Source organism: Peromyscus maniculatus, chromosome 7 (assembly GCF_049852395.1).
Source record: "Peromyscus maniculatus bairdii isolate BWxNUB_F1_BW_parent chromosome 7, HU_Pman_BW_mat_3.1, whole genome shotgun sequence".
NCBI classification, from domain to species: Eukaryota; Metazoa; Chordata; class Mammalia; order Rodentia; family Cricetidae; genus Peromyscus; species Peromyscus maniculatus.
Window position 1 is genome coordinate 109,173,796 of NC_134858.1, and position 23,673 is coordinate 109,197,468.

At 43.9% G+C, this 23,673-nt stretch overlaps 1 protein-coding gene across 3 annotated transcripts in view; it reads right to left on the bottom strand.

Moving 5' to 3' along the window:
• Stac (SH3 and cysteine rich domain) overlaps positions 1–23,673 on the bottom strand; it is a 127,232-nt gene that overhangs the window by 53,498 nt on the left and 50,061 nt on the right. The window contains exon 2 of one of the 3 annotated variants that reach the window (XM_076577219.1): positions 23,078–23,369. The exons of 1 other annotated variant lie outside the window; for it this stretch is intronic. In XM_076577219.1, coding sequence (XP_076433334.1) covers positions 23,078–23,369 — 292 coding nt within the window. The remainder of the gene's footprint in view (positions 1–23,077; positions 23,370–23,673) is intronic. One more of the 3 variants, XM_076577218.1, reaches the window with a different exon arrangement.

Genomic DNA, 23,673 nt, shown 5'->3' on the forward strand with positions numbered 1-23,673 from the left:
TATCCATGCACTAACCAGGCCCAATCCTGCTTAGCTTCCAAGATCAGTGGAGATCTCTCTGATGCACTCAGGGAGATAATGGCCCATGACTCTTCCTATTACCTCAGTAGTCCTCTAAGGTAGGAATTTCCACCTGCCCTTTCTGTAGAACTAAGGCCTGAAGACAGGAAACTGGTTGGGAAAGAGGATGAGGGTCCAGTCTACCCTGCTCTGAAACTTAGCTCTCTTCCTTTCTGGGCAGCATTCGTGAATCAACAGGTCTCAACCCTCATCTGTCCAGATTTCCTTAACTGAAATTGAAAGAGCAATATTAGAAAGACAGTTGTGACCCTCCGAAGTCTGATTGTATCTTAGGATAAGAAAATAAAAATGCAAGTATGATCAATAAGAGTGAAGTCAGTGAGAAATAGCAAGAATTTCCAGGTTTTCAGAGTTTTCCTGAGATGATTCTGGGGCTGCAAATGAACTATTACAACATTTTCTTCCAAAGAGACATCTGGTCCCATTCCTGGCTGAGTACATAAGAATAAGCCCCCAGGAGCTGGAGACATCCAAGCTCAGTTCCCAGCACCCAGGTCTGGTGGCTCCCAACAGATTGTAACTCCAGCTCCAGGGGTTCTGACACCCTCTTTTGGCCTCCTTGGGCACTGACACACATGTGGCATACATACACATAGACATAAACACACACACACATATGCATCTACATAAAAATAAAAAGTATCTTATAAAGAGCTCTCTGAGCTGACAAATATGAATCTACATTTTAAGACTCTCATAGTGGATTATAGGCTGAACTGGCCTGTAGCTCAGTGCAAGCCTTTGAAAACATGCAACACAGAGGTGAAATACGCAGAGAATTCTTCCCACTCCACATGCTAAACCCTCTAAGTTGATGATTGCTGACAAGAATGTGCCAGTCAAGGCTGCAAGAGCGTTAGTCATTATGTCTCATCGGTGTTCCCAGGTATGCTATCCATCTGTTCAGGGACTTGCTATTTTATTTTATTTTTTAAAATGATAGAGGATAGTTCTCCTTTGGTCAAAATCATGTTCTAATCTTGGTTATTTACTTTTTTTTGGTGTGTATGTGTTTGAGTATGATCTGATGTGTGTGTGTGGTGCCTGTTTGTGAGTGTGTTGGTGTGTGCCCACTGCACACACATGGGAAACAGAGCAGAATGGCAAACATCTTCCTCCATCTGTTTCTACCTTCTATTCTTGAGACGGAGCTCTCCCTGTGCCTGCAGCTTGCTGTTTCAGCTAGCCTGGCTGGCCAGCAAGCCTTGGTGGGTTTCCTGTCTCCTCCACCTAGTGCCGGGGTTATTGGCATTCACAGCTTTTCCGGGTTATTTTTTTGTGGGTACTGGGGATTTGAATTCAGGACCTCATTCTTCCCCACTGAGCCAGCTCCAAAGATTTCGGTTGATTCTTTTTTTTTTTCCAATCTATTTTGTTTTTCCTTTTATCGGTTGATTCTTATAATACTGAGGTTGTAAGACAACGAGATACAAAAATAGGATGATTATTTAACAAATTACTATGCCTTCTACACATTAGCTATATTTGGATGTTCATGTCTGGGTATTGTGTGCATGTATATACATGTGTAATTTATGAAGACAGCATGGCAGTGGAAAACGTTGGGCTTATACTATTAAAAGGTTTCGACAGCAGTTCTGTGCTCTGAGATCTAGAGCAAAGCAGCCAGTTCTGAGTTACTGACAAGCATGTGGCAATAAGCACAGCGTCACCCCCTGAGCAATGACTTTCTCTGGGGTCAAGACTTCAGGTTCCTTAAGTCTGAGCTAGCCACATCAAACCTAAGAACGGACACAACCATGCTTTAGTGCAGGTCTGTATGCACCATTCTTCTTATGTGCACTGCCTCCATCCCTCTCCCTTATAGTTACAAACAAGGAAGGTGATCCTTGCTGTGTAGAAGTTAGACTCAAGGGGCTGGAGAAATGGCTCACCCATTAAGAGTACTTATTGTTCTTGCAGAGAACATAGTTCAATTCCCAGCACCCAAGTGGTGGCTCTCAACTGCCTGTAACTCCAGTTCCAGGGAATCTGAAGACCTTTTCTGGCCTCTGTGGGCACCAGGCAAGCATATGGTATACACACATATAGGCAAAGCACTCATATATGTAAAACAAAAATCTTCAAAAAAGAAGGCCCTCCTTAACAAAAGCTAGTCTTAACTACATTTTCACATGAATAGGTTATAAAATACTAATGAAATGCATTGTTTATAGAAGAATTAACTCCACAGTGAAATGAATCACACTTATCAAGCATATTAATAGTTTACTTTAGATAATATTTAAATTTCTACATGATCGTTTATTTAATACTCATAGGAGAAATTCATTGTTGAAAACACTCTATCTACTTGTTGCAAATCATCTTGCTAAAAGTTTTTAAGAGTCCTGGCCAAATTACACATGAGGATTATGTGGATGTTATGAGCTGGGTCTTCTAGGGAGTCATCCAAGGAGCTGCATCAAAAGGCTACACCCAAGATGGACAAAGAGGAAAAAAGCTACAAAAGAGGAAAAACCAAACCAACCACAAATCAATTTAAGATAAACAAGCATGTACTCACTCACAGGACAGAAAATGGGCCACTCAGTTGTGGAACTTAGATCAGGCCAGGACCTGGGAAGCCATGAGAGTGTAGCAGGAATGTCATGAGTACACCAAATGACAACTTGGTTGACATGGTACTCCATTGCCAGGCTGATGCTATGAAGATGGGGAAGAGAGAAGGTACCATGGAGAGAACCCTGGGTTTTGGCCTCTTCTACAGCCCTTAGGAAGAACAGTAACAGAATCATTCTCCTCCTCTTACCCTGGAGGGATCTCTTCCACATGGAGCTTCCAGTGATAACTATGACATTCCAAATGGCACGAGAAAATCTTTGTGGTATTCAATGTGATATTTACAAATCATGGCTTTGAGTCAGTTGTGTGAAGATGTATTTACCTAGAGGAAAGCAGATAATTCTGTCTCTCCAAAAATACCAGCTGCGGGAATCTCGCAATCTTGGCCTCTAGCAGAGAATAGTTCCATGGTCAAACCTTTCCATGGTAACAACAGGAAAATGGATAGGACTGGAGGTTATTATGGAAACAAAATAAGCCAGACTAGGAACTCAGACAATACTGTAGGCTTTTCTCTCATGTACAGTATCTATCTATCTATCTATCTATCTATCTATCTATCTATCTATCTATCTCTCATCTATGTATCTATCCATCTGTCATCTATCTACCTATCTACCTACCTTCCTATCTATCTATCTATCTATCTATCTATCTATCTATCTACCTATGTATCTATCATGTATGTATGTATGTATGTATGTATGTATGTATGTATGTATGTATCTATCATCTATGTATCTATCCATCTATCATCTACCTGTCATCTATCTATCTATCTATCTATCTATCTATCTATCTATCTATCTATCTATCTATCATCTATGTATCTATCATCTATATATCTATGTATCTATCTATCACCTATCATCTATGTATCTATCCTTCTATTGTCTGTCTATCTATCTATCTATCTATCTATCTATCTATCTATCTATCTATCTATCTATCATCTATGGATCTATTCATCTATTATCTATCTATCTATCTATCTATCTATCTATCTATCTATCTATCTATCCATCCATCCACCTACTTACCTACCTACCTACCTCCCTGTGAATGAAAGTAGACCAGAGAGGGAGGAAGGGGTCTAAAGAGTAGAAAGGGGGAACAACAGAATGGAATAGTGGAATATGTGTGACATGAAGCAGAGAGAGGGCTACTTGGGGAGAGGAAAGTGAAGAGAAGAAGGGATGAACAACAGAGTATAATGATGTAGACATAAACAAACATCACCAAGAAACTCATTACTTTGTATATTAAATAAAAACTTATTAAAATGAACGAGACAAACCTGGAAGAGTGTGTGCCCAAGAACGGCAAAACATTTTTGAAAAATAACCTATTAAACCACAGAAGTGATTAAACCAGGACATGGCTGATATTGGGACAAATGGACAACATAACCAATAGTGTGGATTGAAAGAGCCAAGTAATATCTTAAAGAATTCAGTGCTTGAGAGAGGGAGGGATAGAGGACAAAGAAAGAATTCAGAGTCTGGTGAAAATGACTCCCCCAACCAGCAGTGAAAGAAATATGCACCAAATGTTGGTGAGGCAGCAGGTTCACTTTTGGTGAAAGCGACAGGTGCTTATTTAGGAGAACTTATTGGAAATAAAGTTTGGATAGGGTAAGAAACTAATAGTTAAAACTAATAAATTATCTGAAGAAAATTTAAGCACTAGCTTATTTATTCTTAATAAGTACAGTTTTGTGATAAAGCAGTATACCAAAAATATTGATTAACATTGATCACATAAAAATCTAGTCATAATGGTTGGTAGAGTGCTTGCCTAGTGTGCATGAGGCTCTGGGTGCTAGCTCATGCTTACAGTACTGTAATTGAAAGGTGGAGTCAGGAGGATCAGGGGTTCAATGCTGTGGGATGGTCTGTATGTCAGATTACTCTGATTGGTCAATAAATAAAACACCGATTGGCCAGTGGCTAGGCAGGAAGTATAAGCGGGACTAACAGAGAGGAGAATTGAGAGAACAGGAAGGTGGGAAGAGACACTGCCAGCCACCGCCATGACAAGCAGCATGTGAAGATGCCGGTAAGCCACGAGCCACGTGGCAAGGTATAGATTTATAGAAATGGATTAATTTAAGCTATAAGAACAGTTAGCAAGAAGCCTGCCATGGCCATACAGTTTGTAAGCAAAATAAGTCTCTGTGTTTACTTGGTTGTGTCTGAGCAGCTGTGGGACTGGCAGGTGACAGAGATTTGACCTGACTGTGGGCAAGGCAGGAAAACTCTAGCTACAGTTTGGCTACATAGAAAGTCATCCTTGGCTACATAGAAAGTTCAAAGTTAGCCTTTACTAAATGAGATTTGATCTCCAATCAATAACACACACACACACACACACACACATTGTGGAGAGAGAGGGGCTGAAGACTGTCTGTGACATCAATGGTATTACATAGGACTTATGAACTGTCCTGTCCTTACAAGTTGAAGGAATAAAGATAAAGAGCCTACAGTATAATCCAAAGATAGGAACCTACAACTAACAAAAGAAATGGATTTGAAAATTAATCATTTAATAAATGGCAGAGTTAGTAACCAAAGAATTATGGGAAAGGATATAAAGTTCTATATTGTTCCCTTGTTGTGGGATGTTCTGTATGTCCTGTCGGAGCCTGTTCTCGGGTTCCTCGTGGCTTTACCCAGAAGGTCCTCATAGAGGATGATTAGGACCACGGGCCTGAGTGCAGGTGTCTGCACTTGGCTGTGCTGGGGGATGGTCTATATGTCAAATTGCTCTGATTGGTCAATAAATAAAACACTGATTGGCCCGTGGCTAGGCAGGAAGTATAGGCGGGGCTAACAGAGAGGAGAAATAAAAGAACAGGAAGGCAGAAGGAGTCACTGCCAGCCGCCCACCAGGACAAGCAGCATGTAAAGATGCCGGTAAACTACGAGCTGCGCGGCAGGGTATAGATTTGTGGAAATGGGTTAATTCAAGCTATAAGAACAGTTAGCAAGAAGCCTGCCATGGCCATACAGTTTGTAAGCAATATAAGTCTCTGTGTTTACTTGGTTGGGTCTGAGCGGCTGTGGGACTGGCGGGTGACAGAGATTTGACCTGACTGTGGGCAAGGCAGGAAAACTCAAGCTACATTCCCCTCTACCAAATAAGCAAAAATTGAAAAGAAAAACCAAACAAAACAGCCACTGGTTGTATGGCATGGTGAATACTCTCACACACTGAAGCTAGGAGAAGGAAATGACATCACTTGTTGCCAGGTAAATTTGGGACAAGTATTTCCTTGGTATCAATCTCTGTTCTAACCATCAGAAACTTATAGAATTTTCAATTTCAGCATTGGGTCTTAGGAAAATAACCATGTTTGCAAATAATTAGCAATAAAAAGTTATATCAGCTTTACTAATAACAGTGAGATATGTGAAAAAAAACCCCAAATATCACAAAATTAGATAGTAGTAATCAAAAGTTGGTACATCCATAAACAAACTAGATTTTTGGCCAGTGAGAGAATTTTAAAATTAATAATGGCTGACATGATGTTCACAATATAATGAAAAAAGTGTCATTCTCAGAGCAAAAAGCCCCCAATCTTTAGAAAACTCATTTAAAACAGGCATGTACATGCATATTAAAAGGCAGACACGGGCTCCAAGCAAACTGCTAACATGTGGGTGGTAGACTTATAAACCTTTTCAGTTTGGTTTTGCTTATTCGTATCTCCTCATTTTCCACAAGGTGTGTATTTTCCCTTGTAATAGGAAACACTGCTGGGCATGCGTTTGAAGGGAAGTGGGATTCTTTTTGGGGAGTTAGGAAAGTAGGGTCATGTTGAAACAAGAGGAACTGTGGGGGCAGTTTGGGTTTTGGTGTTCCCATCATTGGGTACTGCTGGGAATGGGCCATGGCATCTTAGGGAAGAACGATGGGGTTTCCCAATGGGGGAAGTGCTGGCTGCGCATGCAGGAGGATTTTGATTCTCACCACCCTAGTGAAAGCCTCCTGGTTTGATGGTCTTCCCGGCAAACCACACTGATGTTAAGCAGACCCAGCTCAGTTCAGGCTCTCTGTGACCTGCTGTTTTTCACCCTTCCCGAAAGGAGCCCTAGACTTCTCCCTGTTCTCCTTGTGGTATGTACTAGAAGGATCTGGAACTTTGCAGTGAGAGCATCGTGTTTTAGATAGCTCTAAACCCTATGCATCAATCAACAGGTTTCCATTAAGAGGAAAGAAAAAGAATGGGTTTGCTATCTCAGCTGCATCTAGTCATGGGGCCCAGGAAAAGCTGATTAGAAATGACCTTCCTATCTCCTCTACTTTCAGTTCAACTCTCAAGTTAGGCCAAATTTTCCAGGAAATCGAAGTGTGAAGACTCTAAGGTAGGAGTCTTCAATTTCACTCTTTACTGAGGCATGGCTTCTCAGTTGAACCCAGAGCTCACCAATAAGCCTGGCCTAAACTAGCCACTTTGCTTTGAGGATCCCTTGTCTCTGCCATCCACCTGATGGAATTACAAGTGGGATGCCTGCCACATCTACTCTGTGTTTATGTGGGTTCTGGGGATCAATCCCAACTCCATCCTCTCTTGCTGCCTGTACAGCAAACACTTCAATCACTGAGCCATCCCCTAGCCCCTCACCAGGACTTTGAAATATCATTAATCAAGCAGAAAGCTCCCATTAACACTGAGAAGATCCCTGGGCCATCTCCCCCTGCCTATGTCCCCCATTCTTTCCTATAGAACATTGTCTCTAACCCTGTCCTAGCTTAAAAAAATTAATGGCATTCATTGTTTATAAATGCCTCTGTTGATCTTTCCTATTTCAGTTCCTGACGACTAGTGGAAAAACTCTCCCTCCCTCACCCCTCACCCACACTTGCCTTTAAAAATAGCAGTGAGAGTTGGGTTGGCGCAGGGCCTCCTGGGTTTAGAGTTCACAGCCTCTACCCCCGGGGCCATCAGTTCATAATGTGAAACATGGCTGGTCAGGGTTTCTTCTGGGATGTGTGTTTGGCTTAAGCTTCCAGAGGAGGTGTCCTCTGAATGGCCATGTTCTCATGCTCATCGGGGGACATTTGACTTGATGGCTTGACCCTGGTATTGACACACTCTCAGCTGCTGTTTTCTGCCCCCCTCTTCCAAAAGCCCGTTCTGACGCCATTTGCTTCTTTCAGACTTGTTCTTGGAGCTTGAGGCTGGAGAAATTCTATTCGTCTAGCTTGCCAAAGAGTAAGATGACCAGTCCTTTTCCTCCAAGGTGCTTTTAGAGAAATCGGGCATATGATTGATAGCAGGCCTTCTTTTCGTACATGAAGCTATTGTTTATTTTTAGTTTTAATTTTACGGTGCTGGAGATGGAACCCAGAGTCTCACACATGCCAGGCAAATGCTCTGCCATTGAGCCACATCTCAGCCCCCTTTAACAATTTTTTTTTGAGACAGTGAATCCCTAAGTTGCCCAGGCTTACTTTGAATTTGAGACCTTTCTGCCTCAGCCCTCATGTGTAGCTGGGAGGTCAGGTGTATGGTGATATTTTATTTGTATTAAAATGTTTTTTGTATGTTAATAAATAAAGTTGCCCTGGGGGTCAGAGCTATTAGCAAGCCATAGGAAAGCAGGGCAGTGGTGGCATACACTTGTAATCCTAGCACTTGGTAGGCAGAGCTAGTCTGTGTGTTCAGGGATACAGCCAGTATTGGATACACATGCCTTTAATCTCAATACCAATCATAGAAAACCTGGAGGTCTATACAGACAGGCCGTGACGAGGTGGTCATGTGGTTGGGTTTACAACCAATGAGAAGGCAGAACAGAAACACTATAAAAAGACACACAGGAAGTAGCTCTGGTTCGGAGAGGTATGACCACCGCAGGAGGAAGGTTAAGGTTTCAGCTCTTAGCTCTGACCTCTTGGCTTTCTTCTTTGCATTGGTTCTGTGTTTCTTATTTAATAAGATGGTTGGTTACATCTACACAGGTGTGTACCACCATGCTTGGTGTGGAGATTTAATAATGGATAGGCTTTTCAGTTTTATAACCCACAAACCAACTTTCTCAGGCGTTGTTTTCTATTAGCCAGTTTTATGAAGTACTGTAGCTGTTTCCAAACTTGTTTTAAAGACACTAGGATTGAGAGGAGGGGAATGACTTGTCTCATTCCTCCACTCAGCTATCTTGGCCTCCCCCCCACTTCCTACCCCTCTTTGTATACTTCTCAGTGCTCATCATTTCTAACATGGACTCTGAACATCAGTCGTGAGCGAGGATCCACTTTGCGTTAATCTGATGGGCCGGAGCCCTTACCTCTGTTAGTTATGGAAGGTATTAGAACAAGCACGTCAAACTCGGGAGCATGAGGATAACTCTTTGGATAGCAAAGTAGGGTCAGCACCCTTGAGATGAGCAGTAATGTGATGTTCGCTTGCTTCTGAGAGGGCAGTCACCAGCAGAGTGGACCAGGGGACACAGATTGGAAGAGAGGGACCAGTCACCAACACAGAGTGGACCAAGGGGCAGATGGAAAGAAGTTCTGTGGTGCAGGAAGCTGATGACACAGGACTGGGAACTGAGTTGGTAAAGGGAAGCATGGGGACCCGAGCTCAACCCCCAGCACCCACAGGAAAATCTAGGCAAGGGTGCCTGGCACTGGTAATACCAGCACGGAGGGGGCAGAGATAAGGGGATCCCAGTCAGCCTGGCCCAATTAGTGAGCCCCAGGTGTCACTGAGAGACCCAGGTTCAAAAGCACAAGGTGGCTGGGCCGGAGACATGGCTCATCAGGTAAAGGTGCCTGGTGAGCTAGCTCGATCTGAGTTCTGTCCCCAGGCCCCACATGGCAGAAGGGGAAAGTTGACTCCTGCAAATGTCTTCTGACCTCTACACATGTGCCCTGGCTTGCGTGTGTGTGTGTGTGTGTGTGTGTGTGTGTGTGTGTGTGTGTGTGTGTGTGTGTGTGCGCGCGCGCGCGCACGCGCGTGTGCATACAAACACCCACACAAATAATAACTGCAATAAAAATAAAAACAACACACACAGTAAACAGCACCCGAGCCATGCCATCTGCAGTTTACCTCTGTCCTTCACGAATATATGCATGTACATGCACGTATACCTACGTACACCAGCACACACACACACACCTCTTCCCTGACTGGAGGTGGAGGTGTGTGTGTCCATGTGGTGTATATGCACATGAACATGGACATGCAATTCTATGTGCCCATCTGTACATGTTCACTGTCATGCTATTGAGACACAGCATGGGAAGGAGCTGTAGGCATCTGTATTTTCTTTCCAGGCATGATCTGCACTTTGTTTCTATGCCGGGTGGCTGGGCAGTGTTGAATAAGTGATAGGGAAAATACTTCAATAGGATTAGTCATGGGTTCTCTTCTCCCCACCCCTGACCTCAGGAGGCTTTAAGCCCCAGATGTATGGACTTGCTCTGTTTTATACTGCTGACCCAGTTCTGTCGATTATGATGTCATGTCTATTGTTACTGCATATCCTTAGGGATCATCCTAAAGTAGGTCAGTGGATCAGTGCCTGCTATGGCAACTGAATGGCTGTGTAAGACACTTTCTCCAACAGAGTTCCCCAGTATGGCTAGCTGGAGGTGATGCCCTCTCCCTGTACACTATCAGCCTCAGATCTGGAATTATTCATAAGTCAGAAGCAAGCAGCCTCTTAACACTCATCATGGCTTCATCTGAACCTCTGGCCAGAAGCAGAGGCCAAGCACAAAGGCTCTGCCACACTGGTAGCTGGCAGACTCTTCCAGTGCCACTCTGGCTGTGCCTGCCTTCTCTCCCTGTCCCTTCTCCCCCAGCTCCACTTTGATTGACCCTTCCTCCTGTCCTTCTGCCCTGGGAATTCTGGATAGAATAAAAAGAAACTAGGATGAAACACTGTAGGAAAGAGGGTGTATTCAGGGTATGTGTGCTGTGGTTTGTGTTCTGTCTAGGTGGTAAATGATGGTAAGCTACTCTGCATATTTAACCAGACTTTGTCCTGAATGACCATACACCCTCCTCTCTCTGGTTGGTTATTTATGCACTGAAGCCTTCTTCCTAGGCATTCCTTATTTTAGCTAAGGTTTACTTCAGACCCAGATCTTCTCTGGGGCAGAACAGCATCACTCTCTCGAAAGAACACCTCTGCACTGTGGTTCAAACACCCCTCAAGGCACTAGGAGCACTGTGATCTACAGTGTGAGGGACAGTTTCCTTCCCGTACATCACTTCTGTTTTAGGCCCTCTTTCCAAACTTGGCCACTTAAAACTCCAGTCAATTAATTACTTATAAAACAAACAGTTTGCAGGAATGGACATCCACATTTTTCTTACATGGCTAAGATAACGGCAGTGTCTGGAAAATTGGAAGTTTGTACTTTCCCAAGAAGAGCTGTGCGTGCCTGTGAAGACCCTTGTTTTGTAACTTGACCTTTTGTATCCTGTACCCATTCTCCCCTCCCCTCCCCCTTCTCCTTTCTCTCTCTCTCTTTCTGTCTGTCTTTGTCTCTGTCTCTCTCTCTGTATGTATAGGCTGGAGGACAACCTCACATTTCTTTTCTCACTGTCTGCCTTGTTGAGATAGTCTAGAGGTTTCCAGTTTGGCTAGCCTAGCTGGCCACTGAGCCCCAGGCCTCCCTGACAACTGGAACTATGTGTGCACACCACCACACAGGGCTTTTTTACTTGGGTTATGGAGAATGAACTCAGGTCCTCATTCCTGCAGATCAAGCCTTTATCAACCATACCATCTCCTCAGGCAGCCTTCCTGATTCTTATCATGAGATGTTAAAGGATAGGACTGAAGGCCATTTCCATGACCCAGAATATCAGCTTGCATGGAGGTAGGGGAAACACACTTAGGAAACATGTAGAAGTATGACTAATGTTATGGAGGGAACAGATTCTGACAGCTCTTCTGTATTTCTGATTTATCCCTAAATGATACCAAAATGGGGCTCAGATATCTCCCTCCAGTGATGTGGTTTTAGAGCACTCACTTCTGATCACCTGCATAGGTGAGGTTGTTTGTCTTGGGAGGCCACTGAGGTCCCGTTGAAGTCCTCTGTCTGGAATCTTTCATGGAGGAAGGCTCACAGCTTTGTATATTCACAGGGCAAAGCATCTTCTCTCTCCTTTCTAAACAGCTTCTATCTTTTTTTCTCTCACTTTCCTTGCTTGAATTTATGAAGCTTTTGCATTGTTTGACATGAAGATAGGGCTTCTCAGACAATGACTACTGTGATTACCCACAGTTCTGCTTTGTGATTATGAACACTGCTCTGTGCGCCACTGAAATAACAACAAGCTTAATTCTGATAGTAATGTTCCTCATTGGCTGAATGCTCATGTGTCCATTCTTCTAATCACTTACCAGTTCACACTGGACAAGTGACAAGCTTAACTGTAGTTGGGGACACCACAGGGAGCTGGGCACACCAACTTCCACTCTCTGGGATGCATGTTGTCACATGAGTCATTGGCTGATTCTCGGTGACCAAGTTACCAAGATGATGTCCTTCACTCCTTCCCACTATGCCATCAGTCAAGAGACGCTTTGAAGGTCATTAAACAGGTAAAAACCAACCACAAACAGCGTCTGCGCCAGTTTGTGGCTGACAACCCAGGGAAACCAGATATCTCAACAAAAGAGTCAAAAGCAAAATTTGTCAGCAACCTGGAGCAATATTTGGTGAAACAAAAACAAACAAACAAACAAGTAAATAAATAAAATTTCATGATTAAAATCTTTAGCAGAAGCAAAGGAGGGCAAGATTGACTTCATTACATAAAGCAAAAGTTTCTAAATTTTCAGATTTTTCTAGACTAACATATGGAGAGAGAACATGTTAGTAACTTCAGGAAGAGCAACAGACAGAGAAGTAGTGGAAGAACACACGAGGGACAGACATTAAGTGAGACCTGCATGAATGTGCCCCATCTACCAAGCATGTGGGGCTCTTCACATTCACTCCCACATGTATTTGGTTTCTAGCTTCCTTTTTGAAACATTACTGCAAATGTAGCCTGAACAGCCAGGAGACACATTTTTAAGGATAATAAAACAGGTGGTGAATTGAGAAATCATTTAAAACTAGAAATGCTTGAGAGCTTGAGATGTATAAAATGTGATGTTATGAAATGTATATACACCTTAAGCTCACTCTCAGCCAGGGGCAGGGATTGTAGAAAATTGCAGTAACAACAAAACATGGGTCTCCAGCTGTAGCTCAGTGGTAGAACTCTTGTTCAGCATGCTGGAGGTCCTGGGTTCAATCCCCAACCCCACAAAAACAACAACAAAAACAAAAACCCAGTAAAGTCTAGAAAACGCCGTTGGTAGGTGTAAAATTAGGATTAAGAGTTTGGTAAATATACCTGGGATAATACTACATTTACTTTTAATCAAAATGCTAAATACTTGAGAAATGTACAATAAGGAATGGGTATAGTTATTAGTAGAAGAACATTCAAATATTTTGAAACCAAGGCAATCATTAAAAGAATAGAACTCAAGCTGCATACAGAACTTGCACACGTGTGTAGACACACACACACAGTAGGAGGGGATGAGAGGCTCATCTTCATTACTTTCAATTAAATATTTAATTTGATATCTACCTATCTATTTAGTGTGTGTGTGTGTGTGTGTATGTGTGTGTGTGTGTGTGTGTGTATGTGTGTGTATGTGTGTGTGTGTATGTGTGTGTGTATGTGTGTGTGTGTGTGTGTGTGTGTGTGTGTGTGTGTAGAGGTCAAAGGAGAACTTGCTGGAATTAGTTCTCTCCTAACACCATGTGAATCTTGGAGTTCAAACTCAAGGTATCAGGCTTGGTGGCAAGTGCTTCTTGCCCTGTGAGCCATCTGATCAGCCCAGGAAAGCCAAATACTTCACAACAGATAGAAATCCAATTTAAGAATAAGAGAAAAGTTCAGTCAAAAACCCATATAAAATTCCATCATGTCTGCTTTTAAAAGAGCACACAGCAGAGCCCAGAGTTGCCCACCAAGCTCCATTGGAGAGTCCCACGCCATGGGCACCCAGGCAGCTCTGGTTAAACTCAGTGGGCCACAAAGAAAAACAAAAGGACATGACCATGGCCAAAGGTCTGGAGCTGGTGGCAAGGGGGGCTGGTGACAAGAATGGGAGGGACATCTGATAAGGTCGGGAGTGATAAGAATGATCGCATACATGTATGAAATTATCAAAGAATAACCACAAAACATGACAAAAAGTTGAAAGTTAATCCCAGTGAGCACATATTAAAAAGTGGACAAGCTGTAACAGGGAATCCATCACTAACGGCTAGATAGACTAGTATGGCATCTTTCTTAGGCGTGGATTCTACTCACAGCAAAAGGTATATCTGTGAGGACCTTTGTGCACTGTGCAAATTTGCATTAAAGCATGTAACAGAGAAGAGATGGGAGATGAGGAAGCCAGGCCCCTGTGCCAATTTTCTTTTAGAGCTGGGTAGGGTCTGATAGCCCAGGGATATTCCCATATTCTTGTGGTAAAACCCAGTTTTCTTTAGTAAGTTTGGAAACCATTTTTCCCCATTCACTTACACCTTTTTTAAGGCTGAGTTTCAGGTACTCCTGATTGTTCTCGAACTCCATAGACAGCTGAGAATGACCTGGGGTTTCTGCTCCTCCTGCCTCCACTTCCCAAGTGCCGGAATTGCAGGGGAGCCTACTGTGTTCATTTCATATTACACTGGGGATCCATCCCAGGATGCTATGCATAGTGGGTGCTCATTCTACCCACTGAGCTGTATCTCCAGCTCCCCTCACTACTGTTTTTTAAATGTTGTGTGTCAGGGGATTGCCTTGCAGTTGCTGTGATGATAGGCACACATATTAGAACTGAAAATATCTTCTAGGAATTTATCAAAGTCTAGGCTATCTGAGAAATGGCATGGAAATCAGAGAAAGTAGATTATCCCTAACAACTGGAAGATAGATTTTAGCTAGTCCTCACTAGACTTGGGATCAGTCAGAAAATAGTATCTAGAACTTTCCACAGGAAACACATTATCTATGGCAGAGCAAGAAGACACTATAATGGAGAGTCCCTCTCGACCTCCTCTTTTACTGGTTTTTCTTTAGGCAGTGGGCCAAGGATTTTGCCTCTTCAAAATGACAACATGTAGGCCTACATGGTCCCACAAAAAACTGTTTGTCCATAGCCAGTATTTCTATGTCTCCTTGGCTGTCTAATCCATATCTATTTCTGATGAAATGTGTGCGTGTGCGTGTGCGTGTGCGTGTGCGTGTGTGTGTGTGTGTGTGTGTGTGTGTGTGCATGTGTTATGTGTGTGTGTGTGAGAGAGAGAAAGAGAGAGAGAGAGAGAGAGAGAGAGAGAGAGAGAGAGAGAGAGAGAGAAAGAGAGAGAGAGGTTGATTTCAGTGTCATGCTCTATTTCTCTGCACTTTAATTTTTGAGGCAAGGTCTCTCACCAAACCTAGAGCTCATTAATTCCAAAAGGCTCGCTGACCAGCCAGCCCCGGAGCATCCTGACTGTGCCTCTCCAGTGCTGGGGTTACAGGTATGTGTAGCTGTGCCAAGCTTTTTACGTAAGTGCTGAGAATTGGAATGTGGGTCCTCATGCTTGTGTGACACACACTTTATCAACCAAGCCATTTCCTCAGCCTTTGACATAATCAGAGAGACATTTTAAATCCATACTTGTTGGCAGCATCAGAAAAATAATAGGAGATGCAGCTTTCAAAGTATTTTGTGCTTTCTGCTTTTAGTGGAAAGGTACTGGGTACCAGCCACGCACATTCTCAAACGTTCTGCTTGAAAACATCATTGAGCTTGAGATTTAAATCTTCATAACATTTCAATGAAATTACCTTTGTAGGAATTGAAAGGTCCTCCAAACTGTGTTTACTAGACAGAGAGACACACTGAAATGTATTCACTAGTAACCAAGTGGCATCAGGCATCAGGGAAGCAGGGGTCTTAGAAGGGAGAGTTTTTAGTAACAGCTGCAATCTCCTACCTTGATTGCCATACCATCCCCATTTCTCTGTTCATCCCCCTCCCCCAACACACACAACCTTGTATGTGTGTGGAGGTCGGAGGTCAGAGGTCAGCTTCGGGTTTAATTTTAAAAATTTAATTAATTTATTTATTGAGTTGGAATCTTTCACTCATCTGGAGCCTAGTGCCCGAGTAGTCTGGGTTGTCTGATCAGGAAACCCCAAAGACCCTCCTGTCTCCACCTCTCCAACACAGAGACTAAAAGCATGCGCCACCACATCTGGCCTTTGTCCATGGGTCCTGGGGACTGAACTCAGGTCCTAATGCTTGCATGGAAAGCAGTTAATGGTGGAGCTATCTTTCCAGCCCTGGTTCTGAATGGTGGAGCTATCTTTCCAGCCCTGGTTCTGAATGGTGGAGCTATCTTTCCAGCCCTGGTTCTGAATGGTGGAGCTATCTTTCCAGCCCTGGTTCTGCTTTCTTTCACTTAACATTCTTTGTCCAGCTGCAACATGATTCTCTTAGAAGGGACTAGATGGGAAAACATGGTAGGAAAATTGGCTTCTGATGGAGAGAGCATTGCTTTGCATTTGTGTCCTGTAAGGTTAGTGAAGCAGTTAAGTTGTGGATAGCAGAGATGAATAGCCCCATCAGATAGGACACCCAGAACTGGGCATTGCATGCTATCAGAACTGATCATATCTTCAAGGAACTTACCCAAGTTTGGGCTGTGAGAAATGACATGAAATTTCAGAGGTAACAAGTGTTTGCCACAGAACTGGCAGATACATTTTAATTAGGTCTCAATGGATTTTGGATTGGCTCGATGGAGGGACAGAGCGGTAAGGAAGGACTTTCAGATGTCAAATGCTGGAATGCAGAAAACGAGCTGAGAAAACAGTATCCAGATCTTTCTATGGAGAGTAGGTTGTCTGAGACAGGACAGGGACAAATGGCCACAGGTCAGCATTCCTGCCTGTTGTCCCGTGTTCTCACTGTGTCAGTGGGCCAGGACTTTACCCTTTCAAAGGGATGGCACTCAGAAACATCGTGGTACTGCTGAAGGAGGCCTCTGTTTCGTATATTTCCAGGAAGGCTTTAGAGGTGTTTGTATTTTCTTGTGTAGAAGTTGTAAAGCCCTAAAGAATTGTTCACTTAAATGACCACAGATGCCCCTGAGGTTCTTTCCCTGTGAGAATACACAGACTTTATATTTGATTTTAGATATTCCCTTTGATCTCTGTTTGGCTGTTCTCACCCCCCGAAAACCCCAATTATTCAGTGCACATGCACTGCTTTTCCTTTTTAAATTTTGTTTTGTGTTTATATGTACATATGTTTTTTTTTCCACTGAAGAATTGGTTAATATCTAGAGCAGTGGGGTACATTCAGAATAGGTAATGAAATGGTTAAACTAATGGTCAGACAAGAACCTAGCAGAAAGGTCTGGCTTGGGTGTATGGTAGTGTTTCCTGATGTCAAATGATTTATTAGAACGATGATGCGTCTATCAACATCAGAGTCTTGCTGCACCTTAAATGCACTCTCAGCAAAGGATGCTATCCTGCTGATGAATTATGATGGGCATGGTGGATCCTATTGGTGGCTTGCTCATATCCTGTTTGTGCTGGTGCAGTGATCATTCACTGCTAAGGCACCATTTTCACTTTTTCTGTAAGATAATTAATCTTAACCAAATAGGATCCTTATTTTCTGGATGCCACATTCCCCCTTCCTCCCAGAGCAACCACGGCCTGTGACTGGGTGATGGGATGTGTACAGGGAAATCCCTTGTCTCTGGTGGGACTCTTTAGTTGGTTGGGTCTGACATAGACCTGGATAAGACTGCATCTCACTTAGTGCCTTCTTTTGTCTGTTCTTTGGGGCTCCTTGAAAGGGCACCCCGTACAACTAACCACTCTCACAATCACCCTTACCTAAGACAACACTATTATTATTTTCCCTTCTGGAAAACTTGGGCAGTTATGAAAGCCATTGATTCTTTTTACAGTGACCATATAAGGAGCCTTGAAATTTTAAGCAAGGAAATCCAACAATTTTTCTAACCACCTGTCCATAAAATCTGAGTTTGTTTAATATGCCATGCTTCTAAGTAGACTACAGCTAAAGCCATTAAAACTCATTTAAAATAGTCTTAGAAACATGGTATCTATCTAGCAATAAACAGAAAGCTTGGGACTTGTAGGAAAAAAAATCTCCTTAATTGACAGAACAGACCCATGCCTGGAGTTAGTCATATTAAGAACATGCGTTTTATGTTCCATGAAAAAGCTGGGCATGGTGGTGTAATCTCAGCACAGGGGATACAGAAACAGGAGGTTGCTAGAGCATGCTGGCCAGCCAGTCTAGCCAAATTGTTTAAGTTCCAGGTTTAATGCCAAACTCAAAAAATAAGCTGGAGAGTAAAGATGCCCAATATTGACCTCAGCCTCCATAAGCGCACTTACACATATGAAAATACACATGCACACACATGAGCATGCACTCGCACACACACATTCCACATAAAAGTACAAGTTGACCTATTGCATTGTCACATTGGCTCAATGCTCCCTTGAGTGAGCCATTGCTAATTCTCAATTCACTATCAAGCAGAATCCACTAGGTGATATACACAAAAATGGTCCTCTGACCCTCATTCTCCTTGTCAAGTCTTATAGCTTTCTGGAGATTATCTACTTGGAGGAAAAGAGGTGTTCTACCAAAGACCTTGGTCAGTTCATAATTCTCTCCATCTAAGACTTAGTCTTGAGTCCTGTTGCCACAGAGGCAGGGCATTCATCTTTGGAGTTCACAGGCACACATGACTGCTTGCTTCTCTCACATTTCTATGAAAGGTTGGGTTGTCTATCATTGGCTGGAATAGGTGACCAATTTTTGTAGGAGGAGCTAGCCTAAAGAGGTGAGACTATATCATACTTTCTACCCCCATGTATCAGAGAACATTGAGGAAGAGAAGGTAGAGCGATTGGAAGAGCTAGAGCATGGGGAGACACCAAAGGACTATAGCACTCACTAACAGCCTCTGGTCTCTGCACAAGACCTGCAAAAGATGTATGGATGGGGTGGGGCACATGAGCTTCCACTCCTAGCTGAGAAGTGACTGACAGTTGACGATGGCTAGGAGAGAAAGAATTTGTTTTCTTTAGTGGTGAAGGGGTTAAACTCTCCTACTTTCACAGCTGAATTTAGGTTCCAGTTCTCTGAGAAGGGCAAATAGGTGTCTTTTCCAACAAAGGGACATTTATCTACAAGGCCCTTACATTCAGGGTGGAGGGAGAGAACAAACACAGAGGACCTAAGTCAGCCTCACAATATCTCAAGGACACACCAGCAGCCCCTTCTGAGTCACGTCCAAGCTTGTGCAGATGTGTCCAAAAATGATAAGACTAAACCTCAGCCAATTAGAAATATACTAATGCGATTCCTACTTGCTTAAACCAGTTACATAGCTGACCCTGAAACTCCCCCTTGGCTGTGCTTAAAAGGAACCTACATGTCCCTCTTGGGGTCGTCGCCATTTTGTACAGGTGAACGACCCCACATGCATGCTGGTATAATAAACGCTCTTTGTTCTTGCATCCTACTTGAGCCTGGGGTCTCCCTTCAGCGTTTCTTCACACCCTACAGTTGTATGGTACTAGTGGGTTACCCATGCTGCAGTGGATGGCTACACCTCTAGATACAGCCAGCTCTAATTAGACACAGCAAGGTTTTTATAAAAGTACATAAAATTGAAAGAGAGAGAGAGAGAGAGAGAGAGAGAGAGAGAGAGAGAGAGAGAGAGAGAAAGGATTTGGAAGGAGTTGGAGGAGGGTGAATATGATTGAAATATATTTTTGCATGTATGAAATTCTCAAAGAATAAACTAAAATATTATACTGAAATGTTTTTTGAAATTCATCCACAGCACCCCCACCCCATAGGTGGGAATGAAGAGTAGCGAGCCTTAGAGGCAAGATTATAGACTGACTAGAGGTCATGGCTTAGACTGCTTAACGCATGGGGTGTGGGGCCAGCTCAGCAGGAAGCACCTCAGGCATCAAGTTTGAGGCAAAGGAACTTGCAACAGATGGTCAGCTATGAGCCTGTCTCCGCTGGTCAGTGTTCCCCTGGTGGACATGTGACCTTGGTAACTTTAAGGACAGTTGTCAACAAGGCACACCTAAGGTGTCTCACAAAACCACTCATGAGTGTACTTCTGTCTCAGAAACCCAGAGAGGGAGGAGAATGTCAATCACCTCTTCTTCCTTTCCACAAAGCCTCTCACATCATTTCTGTTCCACCTCACGTCTTTCAGTCCTTTCCCTGCTCTCCTCAAACTAGTTTACTTTGTTAAATCCTTGAAAAGATCAGGACAACTTGTTGACTATTTTTCTATTTTCCTTATTGTTTTTAAAGATGAAAAAGTTGTAAGGCTGGGGAGATGGTTCAGGGTGTCTTCCTAAGGCTGCAACCCTTTAATACAGTTTCTCATGCTGTGGTGACCCCCAACCATAAAGTTATTTTCATTGCTACTTCTGAAATTTTGCTACTGTTAAGAATCATAATATAAATAGCTGTGTTTTCTGATGGTCTTAGGTGACTCCTATGAAACGGTCATTAGATCCCAAAGGGGTTGTTCACAGGTTGAGAACCAATGGTTAAGGGGGTAAAAAGTTCTTGTACAGCAAGCAAGATGACCTGAGTTTGGACCCCCAACACCCATATAAAAGCTAGGAACAGTGGCAGATATATATATATATATATAAAACCCCAGTGCTGGAGAGGTGTTGGGATAAGGCAAGCAGATTCCTGGAGCTCCATGGCCAGCCAGCCTAGCAGAAAGGGTGGGCTCCAGGTTCAGTGAGAGACCCTGCCTCAAAACTAAGGGTAGTGCTAGAGATAAGACCTGACAGTCAATCTCCAGCCTCTACATGCACACACACACACACACACACACACACACACACACACACACACATGCCACCCCTCCTCCCACTATTTAAAAAAGGATTTCAATGAAAAAGGCACCTAGGGTGCTTCTTCAGCATTCATGAAGACCTGGGTTTGATCCTTATAAAACCAGGTGTGGGGGCACAAACGTAATCCCAGTCCTCTGGTGGAAGGAAGGCAGCATGATTAGAAGTTTAAGACTGTCCTAATTAGAGATAATTAGGCCAGCCTGGGATACATGAGACTCTGTCTTCAAAATTAAAAATAACTTAAAAGGCAGATGTGTGGGGCTGGAGAGGTGGTTCAGCAGTTAAAAACACTTGCTGCTCTTTTAGAGGACCCAAGGTCCATTCCCAGGACGTACATCAGGAGGCTCACAGCCACTTGTAATCCCAGCTCTGGCCTCTGTGAGCACATGCAGGCATGTGCACATGCCCCCTCCCAACAACACATAGACATAATTTTTTAAAAAGGCAGCTACAATATAAATTTAATTCAGACAGAAGCACAGTGTAACCTTCTTTAGTGTGGAGTCTTATAAAATTGTTGCTGTATTTGAGGTGCCCTGAGAAGCCCATTAGGGTAATGGCTGTGACATTCCTCAGAGGTGAATGCATTTACATTACTCATTCTTAAAAACACATGCTCCTTGTCTTTTCACATGCATCACAGTGAGATCTAAAATAGATGTTCATCACCTCTTTCAGGGTTATGAATAGAAGTACCTCGAAAAGGCCTGGTGGCAATTGAAAGTGACGCAGGGGATTCAGAAAGGAGGCATTCAAGAAAACCAAGCAGGAGGCAGGCTACCTACGTACTCTGAGCAGGGAACACGAAGGGACCCCCCAGTCTCCCACACTGGCAGCCGGGTGCCACATCATGGTCAAATGGAGGTGTGAGTGGGTGGGAACTCCAAGAACGAGCTGCATCTACCAGGAAGGAGGTTGAAAAGTCCAAAGGTGACCTAAGCATTGGATCAGATTGCTGACCCCATTCTCCATGTCTTCATCCATGCCTCTTTCCAGGTGGCTGGAAATGTCAAATGGTATTTCTCCACCCTCCTGACTGTGGGGTTTCTCATTGAATTTATCCAGCCAAAGGAATTCATCAGGAGTCCCAGTGAGCCACCTCTGGCTCAAGAACTCAAGGTGCTTGCATTCCGCTTCTTGTCCTTGCTAGGAGAATGAATGATAGGGCTGGGCCTCTGGCTTAAGGCAAGAGTAAAGGACAAGGACAAGAAAAGATACAACTAACTACCTCATGGTGTCTTGGTCAGTCGGGCTCTGTCTGATTTGAAGGTGCTCAAATGAGAACTGAAAGATGTTTTAGTGCGGGGATTTCAGGATCATTAAGGGGTGTTATGGTGGAAATCTCTTGATTGATACAAACCTTGTTTTCTCAATGTGGCTTGTTTGGAGAAAGAACAGGGAGAGTGGAGAGTAAAAACAGAGCGTGTGAGGCAGTAAGCCTTGTCTGAAGAGGTGGACAGGTCTCATGGCAGTGGGATGGATGTCGCTTCTGACTTAGAACATCCCACCTGGGAGTGGAAGGGCCCAGAACCAAAGCTGTGCCGATGCACAGCTGTACCTCCCAACACTCTGTCGCTTCAGGGAGCTGGGCTATTGCAGGTCCAGAGACAAATGGACCTTTAATTCCCTAGTCACCGATTGCCCACCTCTGTGTTTGACCTGACAGCTTCGTGAGACTTGGAGGTAAATAACTTCTGGACCCTACGATGACCTTAAACTTCCACTAACCCAAAGGCTGAGCATGTCATTGATGACACCTGAGCTTGATGGCTGAGACCTCCCTGCTTTTCTGTAACATGGCTACCTGATGATCCCATCCATGCATTTTTAAAAAAAATCCCTTGATTTATAACTTTCATTGTTCTATTACTCTAAAAACTTCATGAAACATCAAAGCATGGTATTTGGGGTAATCTAAATTTGTGTTTCCTGGACCATGGCCACTAATACTTGGCTCTAGAATAAATGGTCTCTGATTCTCTTTTACACTGACACACCCCTTAACTGGACCTTGACAAAGGTAAGGGGATCATAGAGCATTCCACCTTCCTGGCCACACTGGCCATCACTTATGTGTCCAGTTTCAGTGATGACAGACACAAACATTTCAGGTCTCCTCTGCCCACCTGGCATATCAGACTCAGGAAGGTGTACATGGGCCACACACAGACAAGGTGAAAGGGCACCAGGCTCCTGGTAGAGGGTGCCAGCTGATGCCTTGGCTACATCTGTATCCCAAACTACTTCTCCCTCCACCTGGCCCTGCTTCCCTATGCTTTTTACAAGTCCTCTTCCTCAGAACCACTCCCGGACATGGGCCCTCTTGTATCTAACTCTCTGAAGCTCAGAGTTGGTCCATGGGTCCCTGAACCTGGGCACCCAGCTCTCACTCAGCTTCCCAGGGGCGTTACAGCTGTAAGGGGGTCTTACCCACGATCATGTGGTTGCAGACATCACAGAAGGTGGGCTTCTTAAAGACATGCTCCTGAAAGGTGTGGGCCTTGTTGCTGCTGCCGGGGTGCAGGCCAGCCCTGGTGGGCATGGATGCAGGGCTTCCAGGGATGGGTATTGGGCTGGGGCCCGGGCTGGGGCCCGGGCTGGCTTTGGCCAGCAGGTCAGCTTGCAATTTCACATCACTGTTGGTTCTCGGGAAGAAGTCGTCAGCGCTTTTGCTCCGCAAGCTCTTGGTCTTGAAAGAAAGTGACCGTTTTAGTTTCTGGAGCTGCAATGCAATGACAGGACAAGCGCTCTCATGATCAGTCCTGTGACCCCCGTGGCGGATGCAGCCACCTCTGCCCTGTCCTGACCCATGGACGCCTTAGCCCGGGAGGCTCTGCCCGGCCAGCGTAGGTGGTCCAAGGCCAGTAGCGAGCTGAAATGGGACTCAGTGGTCCACCCAAGCCCATATGCCAACAAGCAGACAGCAGCTCCAGCTGCCCTCCTCCTTCTTCTCACCCTTGTTCCTCTAGGTCCCACCAATGTGCTGTCTCAAGTCCCAGGATGCCTGGTTTTTGATCTTTGATCTT